At 37.5% G+C, this 12304-nt stretch overlaps 1 protein-coding gene across 17 annotated transcripts in view; it reads left to right on the plus strand.

Moving 5' to 3' along the window:
- MAGI2 (membrane associated guanylate kinase, WW and PDZ domain containing 2) overlaps positions 1-12304 on the plus strand; it is a 756464-nt gene that overhangs the window by 703167 nt on the left and 40993 nt on the right. For 11 of the 17 annotated variants that reach the window (XM_087764995.1, XM_087764980.1, XM_087764984.1 and 8 more), the window contains 4 exons: positions 1881-2066; positions 4757-4946; positions 8023-8263; positions 9924-10067. In XM_087764995.1, coding sequence (XP_087621121.1) covers positions 1881-2066; positions 4757-4946; positions 8023-8263; positions 9924-10067 — 761 coding nt within the window. The remainder of the gene's footprint in view (positions 1-1880; positions 2067-4756; positions 4947-8022; positions 8264-9923; positions 10068-12304) is intronic. The other 6 variants (XM_087764994.1, XM_009462907.2, XM_087764983.1 and 3 more) reach the window with 2 other exon arrangements.

Here is a 12304-nt window from a genome sequence, read left to right on the forward strand (position 1 = left end):
TTTCAGATCTCCACTGATGTGTAGTACAGACATGGTAATTTCAGGCAGATCTTGAATTACATATACCAGAAACAGGCATGTTTTAGTCTTAGCTTAAATGATTCTTGGTGGTGCTTTAAGGATTAATCTGATGTGAAAGGCTCTGACTAAATGTAAATGGTTTCAGTGTCAAGTTACTCTTTTACTTGTTTACTTACTGATACGCATGCGTGACAGTTATACATCTGCATAGAGGGCAAAATAAATGCAGGTTTTGTCCAAAGTGTGGCTATTCATATTTAGTATATTTTAAAACATAGAAAGGTTTAGACATTGTGACATAAATTAGGTGCTTATTTCCTAAGCAGCAAGACATTTCTGAAGTACACTAGTTGTGTCCGTATTACTAAAGCCATAATTTAATTTATATTCTTACCTGAACTATAGTGGCAAAGCAGCATGCAGTTTGATTATGGCTTGCACTTCAACGTACTCACTTATATATTTTTAGTTTTAACACTGTAAATAACACTTGCATCTATACTAGAAACAAAAGTCACTTTGAGGTATGTGCATTGTGACTTTGCATAAAATGTGCAATCTGTATTTGTCACCATCACCTTCAGGGAATATTTATCAGAGGGCTGAGAAATTTGTTCTGCAGTGACGGAGTATTCTGAACACATCTTCTGTTAGAGCTTTGCTTTATATAAGCATTGATAGCCTAGATATTTCCCCAAAAAATGTTTGATTAATCTTTTCTTTCACCTTTTCCAAATTCTCTTTAGATATTAGAATTTTAAGGATGTATTATTTTAAGAAAAAGGAACACAACTGTTTTTAAACACCAGCTGCAGGTGGATAGTGAGGCCGAGCAGCTTTGTGCTAAGTTTGCCAAGACTGAAGTGTGGGATTGGTGAGGGATACCAAGACACCATTAGGATATTAATAGAATATATAGTCAAATATAATTGTGATAAGCGTATTTGTGAGTAGTAGACAGAGAGAAAAATAGCATGCTCTTTGGGGAGCCTAGAGAGAAGAGTCAGCTATAGTATATGCATTTAGTTAAAAACCAGAGGAGAACAGGGAAGAAACACTGGGAGAAAGATCAAGAGAAATATTTAGAAAATTCAGTGGAAAATGGGGGAAAAGACAGCACAAGAGAATGGATGGAGTGCAAAGGAAGGTGGAGAACTACAGAGAAGAGCAAAAGGAGGAGCAAAGTTGATCTGTAATGCTTTGAGAATGGGGGTGGAGGGTGTCTATTTGATGTAGTAAATGTGTCTATGCACTCATCATTACCTGTAAATTCATGCTGGCATGTATGTAATTAGAAAGCTGCACATCTCAATAAATCTTCAGTATGATTTCTCTTTATAAATTAACATATTTGAATGGAGGAGGAGAACAATTTAGTGAACCCTGAGCACTTGCAGTAATAACATCTCTTTGTATATAAAATAAATCATGTTTGTAGTGCCTCTATTGCAACATACAAATAAAGAAATTCTGTAAACTAGGAGGCGGGAGGAAATTTGCGACTACTACTTATTGTGCAAATTTACCCCCTTCACTGTTTTAATGCCTTATTGTTATCCTGATCTGTTTATTATCTTGTTATGTGCCAGGTTTGCAAACTAGCTGAACCATAAACTGAATTTGGACTTCATATGTATGTGCCATGTATATATGCACATCTGGATTCTGAATTTTTAGTGAAATCTGTACTGTGTTAATGCAAATGACATTGTACAAGAATTTTTATTCTTATATGTTTATACACAAGCTGATTTTTAATTCATATAGAACTTTCTTCCAAATGAACTTATTTTCTTTTGCTTGTGAACATCACCACTTGTTGCAGCATATGTTAACTGTGACTATTGTTCCTTGTCTAGCTGTACCCCATAAAATAGGGCGGATAATTGATGGAAGTCCTGCAGATCGCTGTGCAAAACTTAAAGTTGGAGACCGGATCTTAGCTGTGAATGGCCAGTCTATTATTAACATGCCTCATGCAGATATTGTGAAGCTAATTAAAGATGCAGGTCTCAGTGTAACTCTTCGCATCATTCCTCAGGAGGGTAAGTCAATGGTCCTTAAAAACAGGAAGAAAATTTTAAGTAGCCTCCAATTAGCTTGAATTATGTCACCGCTTGAAAGAACATCTTTTGTTTCGCTTTCTCAGCTGTAATGTACAGCACACCAAAATTACAGCCTTAGAACTAGCCAGAATAATATCTGAATTCTTGAAAAGGTTCCTAGTTATGAAAAGGGTATTTAAAGCAAACATGGAGAAACCTGAGAGCGAGCTGAGTACTGGCGAGTCAGTTTTAATGTCTTTTGGAAGAATTGTCTTCTAAATGGAAAAGCACCCTACAAGAGAGCCATGATTTGAGTTCTTTCCCTTTTATCCTGCTATAAACCAAACCAAGGTTTGGCTCACAAGAGACTGCAATGGCTGTCACCAGGCATCTTCAGCTACCAGCTACCTGTGACAAAGCGATGTGAAGTAAGAGTTCAGATTTGGTAGTTTCCTCCACATATATCACTATAAATGCACAAGGCAGGAAAGGACTGAACCCTAAATTATCTCATTTGTACGGTGAGGATAAGGGGACAAACTCATTTTTCTGGTCATTACTCCACAACTAATCAGTGAAGATCTTTTGATATTGGTTTCATGGGTTTTGAGGTTGATTTCAGAGCTTTTTTCAGTTTAGCGATATGCTGTACTGGTGTATGAATTGTACTGTATTAATGAGACTGTGGCTTTATATCTCAGCAACAAATACCATTAGAGCTAGGAATGTCACACAGCAAGTAATGTAATTACTTAATGACCCATGCTCCAGTTAAACGACCTTCACCTGCTGCTGCTGCATCCAGCAATGGGACAAGGAAATAGTCTGACACTGGCCATGGGCTGCAACTGGGGGAACTTATCTACTTTGTTAAATGAATTCAGTGAAGGGAAAAACACAAACATACATGACTTCAGAATTCACACCAAAGAGCTGCAAATCAGTGGCGTATAATCACTGGAGGTCAGTTTTGCAAGCATTTACAAACAAGTGTAATGCGGCATGCGGTCTCTGCAGCTTACTTAGGTCTCCCTTGTATACAGATTAATTCATATTAGCAAATTGCTAATAGTTCAGTGTTAGAGATGGATACCTTAAATTAGAAAGAAAGCAGAGGTACATCTGAGATGCAGTGCTACAAGATGCTCTCGGGTGCTAGTGGTGCGAAATGATTTATGCCCAAGGCGTGGCTTCCCTGCGTGGCTGTGTGACACTGGATACCTCATTTGCCTTCTGATATTAGCTTCCCAGCTTATAAAATTAGGAAAAAATCTAATACCTCTGTAATGTACTTTCAGGTGAAAAATACCATATAAATGCAAAGCAGTTTTAGAAGCAGCTTATGATTTGACTAGTTCATCCATAGTTATGAGAGTAATGTAGAAATGAGGGAAAATATTCCCAATCTTCATCTCTGAAACTGCAATACAAAAGAGACTCAAAGATGCAAAATGGGCAATTAAAGCCTTAAGCATAGTAATTACACAGATAAGTATTGCTTATGCCTGCATGAGGAATGTTTTAAGTGCAAATATATAAGCTTTTTTGACAATTAAGCCTAAATTGAGAAGATTTTTAATAAAGTAACCAAAATTTTTTAAATAATTATGAGCATAAATTAAATAAGTAGAGAGCCATTAGAAATGTGCAGTGATAGGGGACAAATTCACATGTTAAAAAATAAAATCATTCAAAATTCAAACTAGATTCAAATATAACACTAGGCAAGATCTGGATGATGCATAGCTATTGGTGTTAGGAATGCTCAGCCATACACATGTCCATTCTGGATGCTTTGCACCATACCACACTGGCCTCACTCATTCTGTTGCAAGCAGGAATAAAAAAATATAATATGTACCTTTGCTGTTGATAATGCATGAGCAATTACTTCTGCAGTGCTCTGTCCTCTTGTGGGCGGAGTCTCTCTCATTTACGCTTCTTAATAGGCAAATGATGAGCAACATAACTGTGCCAAATGTGTCTTCCCCCAAGTGCAGTGGGAAGCTTGAAGGAAGATTGGCATCCCTTATTTTTAACAAGGCCACGAGGCCACATTTCCTACCCCAGCCTCTCTGTCTTTTTGAATTTTGTTGCTTGGAAAGAAGGATGCTGGTTTTCTGCAGTATTCCTACGTGAAACCCTGGTCATTTGGCACAATACAGTGACATAAGACATCAGTGTAGCTGGTTAGTTAGAATTTCTTGAGTTTGGTTTTACCGTTCACAGTCCCCAAAGATTTAAAAAAAACAGGAAACTCTTGGTGAGCACAAAGACAGCAGGAGCTAACACAAGCACACCAGTGTTTTAGCTTTTGTGACGACAGCCTGTCACCCCATAACAGTGGTGAAAGCAAGAAAGTCATTCATTCTCTCCAAAAGAAAAGTTTTCAAATATCAGTATTTCTAGGCTTTAAAAGAAAACATGAAACACAGAAGCCATTTGCCTTGTTCAGTTGGGTTTTAAATAATAGAGGTGTCAACAGGAGTTATAGGAGTGACTAAGATTTCAGATCCCACAGACTATCAAAAGAAGCCCATTAGGTTCAGCTGTCTTAAAATCTAATTACAACCCAGGAGAGTAAAAGCAACAAAGCATAGATTTTCAGAGGTAGTGTGTGACCAAAAATGATTATTGTCTACCTTTGCCCTTTATTAAATGCCGTGCTGTGACAGGTCTTTAATCTCCAGCTTCCCATTACGCAGAGCTGAACAGCCCAGCCTCGGCCCCCAGCTCGGAGAAGCAGAGCCCCATGGCCCAGCAGCACAGCCCCATGGCCCAGCAGAGTCCCCTGGCGCAGCAGAGCCCCGTCGCCCAGCACAGCCCCGTCACCCAGCCACCGCCTCCACAGCCCCTCCAGCTGCAGGGACCTGAAAACAGGTAAGAGCAGCTCCGCCAGCTTCTGCCTCCTGTGAGGACCATAGGACACCCTTGTGCTGGGTCTTTATTCTCTTTCTAGCGGCTGCGAGCCACCACTTGTGGGGCTGTGACAAGCCACAGTTCGGTGATTGCGCTTGCAGAGCATGAATTGTGCATGCCAGGATGATCTGTTAGTCTTGTTCAGGTATAAAACACATTATTATGAACAAGGGTCTAACCAACCTTACTCAAACGTCCATCAGAATCGTATGTTTGCCAAGGAACTAAACACTGAAGTGTTGCTTGCTAATAATTTCATTGCTAACATACTACTTTCTTATATCATTACAACTTACAAAACACAGGTATATCTGATCACGATGTGGCTTTTTTTTCATTATCTATCTGACATGTCTTATTTTTTTGTCTCTTAGAGTTCTGGAGTCAGGAAGATATTTTTATAACAGGTTTTATCTATGGTACATCATTTTCCAGCCAATTTCTCATGTGAAATTTATGCATATGCATTGACAAATTTGTCTGTGATGGAAATTAAATGGTAGAGGGGTAGAAATTTTGTGACCAGCTGTATTAAAAGCTATATATATAAAAAGCACACTCAGGCTGTGGGATGATGCAACTTTCTGTGTTCTCCAATCAACACTATTTACTCTTTGGATTGATTTTTGGCTTGTTAAATGAGGCTGATTACACTGACTGTCTTCATGCTAATCTTCAGGAACCAACATACCTCATCAAGACCCTCTTCCCCAAATAGTAGGTGCTGGTTACAGGATTGTAACTTTTTGCTTCTGGAGATACTTGAGTTCAGTTGAGATTTAAGCACTATGCCCTCTAATTCTCCTTGCTTAACAGATGTAGCACTTTCACTTGCCCAAAATGATTTTCTCTCAATTAGTCACACTTGGCAAATTTCTGTGCCTTATATTTCATTGAGTACTTCTTCCAAAAGTGATCACCTCCTAGAAGACATATGTTTCTGACAAAATCCAATGAAAAGCTTTCACAAAAGTCTCTCTGCACAGTGGTAAGCCAGTATTAAATGTCTGTTGAACTGGAAATTTTCAGAGGGGACCAGTGAGCTATATTAATTAAAGTTCCAAAAAGAAATTCTGTAATAGTTTTACTGAAAAGCATAAGCTATAACTGGTCATGTCACCATTTACATATTCACTAAGAATTACAGTGCCTCCAACTGTAAATAAAAGCATCATCTTCTGGGATACAGCTGTGGTCGTATATTGGGAACCTGCCTAAGGATGACTCATGCCAGAAAAAGGTCCATTATTGCTAGTTCATATAGTATCATTTTTCGCTAGATTTTATAACTCAGCTTACAGCTTGTTTATATAGCCACATACATTATTTCTGTATCAAAATCAAAATACTGTAAGATATTTAAAACTCTTAGGAATACTAACTAGTATTTTTACTTCCAATATTAATAAGGCTCAGTATCACAGTAAGCCTGTTTGTTCTCCATCTTCTTTCTACAGGATCATGATACTGAGTAAAGAAAGTAAGAGGATTGCATGTATACATGCAAGTCTTATTATAGATGCCATGTACAGGTTTTAAAAGAACAAGTGGCAGCAGGCTATTTTCATCTTCTCAGAAAGTCAAAGGGAAATAGTTCTGATATTTTTGTGTGTGGTTAGACATTCAGCTAATTAAAGCTAGTGTGTAGGAAGATTTACCATAACATTACTGTAACGGTACTAATAAAGTAATGAAGTTTTGAAACATATCTGAAACATTTTGAAATGTTTCGATTATTTAGATTATCTTTTCATACAAAAATTAACATGATCAAAACCAATGCTCTCATTTTTTTCAGATTGTAATTTTTTTTAATCAACAAGTACATTTCAAAATCCCTTTCATGGTCTATGTGTGTCTATGTATCTGCATGTGTACATGTACATACATGATCGCTTGGTCAACTGAAAACTTCCAGACCATTATTAAATCAGAGTTTGAAATGTATATTTCCTCTATAGGAAAAAAGTATTTCCTTGAGCACCTAGGGGAGAGTGTAAAAACATCCACTACGTGAAAACTTTTGTTAATTCTAACTCAAATCAGTATGACAGAATTACCTTGCTAAAAAGGTTTGGGACTTCCTTTGAGCCCATTCAGCACATCACACGGCTGAGGTATGGAGGGTTGCAGTAAGAAATATTCCTTAATTCACCCTGAAGTGTGAAACACCATTATGCACTTATTTCCATGTGGTAAGGGAGCCACTCATTCCCATCTGAGTAAATTAATTAACTAGTTGCTGTACTACAGAAAGTCACATTTTCTTTGAAATGTTAGGACTTATCTCCTGTAACCAGTTACCAGTTAAAGCAATATTGTATTCATTATTAATTCATCGTTAACCAAATTTGTTTTCCTTTCACCTTGTGTTACTTCTGTGCATAACTACTGATATGACCTGCTATGGGCTTGTAGCCAGATGGTATTATAGCAAGTGTGTAATAATAATAATAATAAACACTATGTTAACAGATGTTATATCAAAGAATACCTTTCATTAAAAAGATAACAGCTGGTACAAAGAATGTATCCTTTTTTGACCTTAAGAAGCTCACAATAATAATAGTTTATGTCAATGAAACAGAGGGGCTATAAATGTCTGTACTGATATTTCATGTACTCTATAGAAATCTTAATTCTGGAAAAAAGCACTTTATAAACTCAGTCCATTATTTTGTAGTGAGTATTGTGGGTGTTTTCACATGCAGTTTCATCTTCCAAGTAGGCAAGATAAGTGGGAATCAAGACGCTTTTCCTGTTCCTGTCCCTTTGAGCCTAATCCTGATCTCACTGATACAAGCTGGAAAATTGCACAGTATGACCTGAGGGAAAATTGCTTATGTCCATGTTTCAAAAGCACTCATTGTTTTTGGATGCCTTGGCTATTTACCCTCAAAAATTTTGCTTCTCTGTGAAAATGTGTTTTATGCAATTTTGCAGTCAGGCAGTTTGCCTTCACTCCTCAATATTGCATGTAATGCATATTCTTAATGTTTAGCCGCTTTCTGAAACTAAGTCATTTTGCCTTTCTCAGTTACAGGTCGGAAGTAAAAGCCAGACAGGACGTGAAGCCTGATATCCGGCAACCTCCATTTACAGACTACAGGCAGTCCTCAACGGACTACCGACAGCCTCCGCTGGACTACAGGCATCCTCCAGTGATGGATTACCAGCAGCCACCACCTCTCGACTACAGGCAGCCGCCCTTGATAGATTACAGGCAGCATTCGCCCGACACCAGGCAGTACCCTCTGTCAGAGTACAGGCAGCCCCAGGTACAAACTGAAATACTTACAGCACTCCTAAACAGAAAGCATTAGGTCTGTAGGGAGAGATCATGTATATTGGTAAAAAAGATGACATTATAGAAGGAAAAGGCACCTTTGTTGGTTTTACTCTGAGTTACTATTTCTCTGTAGAGGAACTTATTTCAAAACCATTAATATTGATGAAGAACTACGTGATCTGTCAAATAATTGTGTGACTATAATGTTAAATAAATGCTATTTTTAAGGCACTGGAGAGTTAAAATAAAAGTTCTAAAATAAGCTGCCTTTGTATCAGTAGAGGAATTTTTTTTTTATTCCTAGGAACATAATACAGTCATCAAACAGTGGATGTACTTAGGTCAGGCTGCATTTCTTCAGCATTGTTGAAAATGAAGATTTTATCTAATCTGAATAAATAAATAAATGTGAATCCTGACTGATAAAATACATTTCTGTTGGTAATAGTCTGGGTGAGGAGAAACTAGCTTGTGCAACTGGTTTCTTTGACATCAGCTATGATCTTACCAATCCAAAGAAATAAAACTTAGATGAAGAGTTATGTTACTTTGGACAAGACTCTGCTGATGACAAATAATTACTGACAGCTATGAAGGTTTGAGGATTTAGCCCAAAATTCAGGCTTTCAAAAAAATCGTCCTTTCTCCTTACATAAGGGCAGAAAAAAAACAGAGGTCAGAAAAATATTAAATAAGAGAGTGTAAACTTCTGGATACTATATGCTGAAACCACATACAGATGGTTTCTATGTCCATATTTTCTAAGCCAGACACATAAACCATATCAATGAAAATATCCAAACTCTTCAATGGGATCCAGAGAACCCTCTGAAAATTTTATGCATTTCAGTATTTAAATAGCAAATCCCTATCCCCATGCGCATACCCTACAAGATGCTTGTTAGCATCTAGAGAGATGCTTAGACTGCCTGTTTCTCACCATCTCTAGTTTAATTCTCTAACCACTGGTCTGTACAACACAAACTTGCTCTTGTTTTCCTCCTGCTCCCATGGGTCTTGCAATCCTGGCTGCCAACGGATCAGAAGCAACAGAGCAAGTTCCTACACAGACCCCTCTACAGGGCTGGTAGTTAGGGTCCACCAAGGAAAAACTGGAAAGATGAATCTCAGTCTCTGCAGGACACAGAAAGGGTGAAGCTCAAATCTCCTACTTCCCACCTCCTCCTCAAGGCACATGTTTTAACCAAAGTGGTGAGTGGTGAGTTCTGCTGGGAATTTAGGAGGTGTCTCTCCTCCTACTAATTTTCAGTTGTGATGATGCTTATACAGGAACTGCCTGCTACCTCACTTGCCAAATCAGCACTTCTTGCATAGACATAAACACTCACAGTCAGGTACCATTAAAGTATTGAGGGTGAATATGGAAACCATCTAGAGAGCTTTTGGTACCAGGCAACTGCTGGATGATGCCCTTTCAGGGTGGTTTAGACTTAGGCATTTACATTTTGCTGAAGTCTTTTTTCAGAAATGGCCAAGGTCTGTCAGTGCAGAAGTGTACTTTGAAGGTCGCTTTGCTTGTCCCAATTGGATAGATGCACTTTTGAAGAGATGTATTTTAAAGTTTTCTTGAATGCATACCATGACATTCATATGGTTAATTGTCTTTCATTTTGTATTTGTTTATATAGGACTTTGATTATTTCACCGTTGATTTGGAGAAAGGAGCCAAAGGGTTTGGGTTTAGTATTCGAGGAGGAAGGGAGTACAAAATGGATTTGTATGTGCTGAGGTTAGCAGAAGATGGACCAGCAATAAGAAATGGAAGGATGAGGGTAAGTAAAATGTATTGTAACAATTTTTTCAGCCTTTACAGATATATTTGCTGATGGGGTCAGAGAGAAAGCAGTTTTTTTCATCTCTGATCAGGTTTTAAAGAACCAATGCCAAACACCTCTAATAATGTAAACTTGTTCTGGAAGAGCTGAAGAAATTACTTGAAACATACAGTAGGTCTGTGTAGTTTCTTTGTGGAATAAATGTATTGCTTCTTGTTGATAGTAGCTTTTACTGTGTTATGTATTTTTCTCCTTATTCTTTCACTCATATCTAAGCAACTTAAAAATCTCTGACAAAAAGAGTTTGGTATTTCTTTGGTAATAATATCAGCAGAATTAACAGTTATCTCTCTAATCACAAAAGCAAAGTGATAGCTATGAAACCTAAGACCTGGTCTGTGTTATTTTACTAATTTAATCAAGTTGTCTTCATAGTGTTTGCTAAGTTTGTTTATTGATATTATTCAGTCGTCTTGTTTGTGGGGATCAGTTTTCACTATTTGTCTGAATAGGTCTTAGTGCATTTGAGTCCTGTATTGGTAGAAGTGATAATAACACCACATCCAAATACTGAATCTAAAAGCATTCACTTAAGAAATTCCATGACAAAAAAATACATGTTCTGTGTAGGCAAAATAATCTAATAAAATAGATGGTTTTAATCTGTCCAATTGTGCTAAAGAAGAAGCATAAATTCATCAAGGGCTGCTGATACCTTGCCGAATAGTAAGTTCACAAAAAGGAGGAGAAAACATTGGTGAAAGAGGCTACCAAGAGTCAATATAAAAAATGTGTTTATGTATCTAGTTGGTACAGCCTTGTTGAACCAATATTTAATTATAAAGATGGTCAATGGAAATTGTGTTCTGTACAATAGTAATAGCAGATTTTGCAAATGTCGTGGTTGTTACACAGATTCTGTTTCACAACGCTAACAATCTCATCAAGTTTGACTTCATACTGAAAGAGCATTTTCATCGGTCTAAATATACAATCAGAGACATTCTGTATGTAACTCGGGAGTTTTAGTATGCTGCAAATCACTCTTAATTTGCCACTTTGTAGAATTTTAGAAGTCAGTTAGTCCTCAGTCATACCATGAAGTGCAAACCCTTGGCACTGGGAGCTTGCGTAAGGGAGCAATGGTGTCAGAAGTCCCTGTGACGAGGAAGCCAGGCAGGCAAGTAGGCAGGCAGCTGGTAACTGGGAAATACTCCCACAATATTTGTTGTGTGAATTATAGGTGAATTAATGCAGCAGCTAGAGCTTTAACTCAAGAATATCTTCTCTGGTGAGTGTTCTCATACTTTTCTGTACTGTAGCACTATCACAGTCAGTTGTTCTTAATGAAAAGCTATAAGCAAGATGTATATTATCAGCCATAAAGTGATTAAAGATGAAGGAAAAGTTCTGCTTTTAATAAGCTCTGGAATCATGTATTTGGAAACATATGGCTAAGATTACAGAACAACAGAAGAACAATGCCTTTAGAGAGGGTTCTTTTCAAATAATAACCTGTATTAGGCAAAAAACCTAACCTACTAAAATATGTGTATCATTTGAATAAAACAGTACCACAGAATAAAATCAGATTATCCACTCTGTGAATAGGCTAAATATACAAAGTGTGTAACACAAATACACAGCTTTCTTCAATTTCATTAGGAAAAGCCCAGTATCTTATAATGAAAAATGTTAATGTATTTTCTAAAATAACTTATTTTAAAGCTTTTTTTGTTGATGTGGCCACAATACACAGCCAAGTGTTATGCTGGCCAGATAGTTGTAACTGGGTTTTTTCTCCCCTTTAAAAGTGTCATTCTTTGGAATCAGTTTTACCCTCCAGCCTTGTCACTGAATCTTGTGTTGTATTCTCCTATTTAACAGCCATTTTAACCTGACAGTCACAAATGGGTTTGGAACTTGCAAGACTTTTATCTCCGGTGACCTGTAACTGATGGACAGCAGAAGCTGAAGAAACAAAAATAGAAAAACAGAACAAAAAATAATAATTGCTGAAAGGAATAGAGTATATAGGAAGATGAGCAAAGGAAGAAGAGTTCTGTACCCATGTCTCCTTTCCTAAGTTTACATCCACTGTCAATAATGCAGGTTCATTCCCATTTCTTGGCTGGGACCACCAGCCTGCTTGCTGCAGTTCTGTATCTCTCTGTTTCACAGGTACATCTCTATAGCAAAATATGCAAAACTCTGTTCAGTGCTTCTCGCTTCAC

This window comes from Nipponia nippon, unplaced genomic scaffold (assembly GCF_047370975.1).
Source record: "Nipponia nippon isolate SJK-2023a ecotype South Korea unplaced genomic scaffold, ASM4737097v1 scaffold_3, whole genome shotgun sequence".
NCBI lineage: Eukaryota > Metazoa > Chordata > Aves > Pelecaniformes > Threskiornithidae > Nipponia > Nipponia nippon.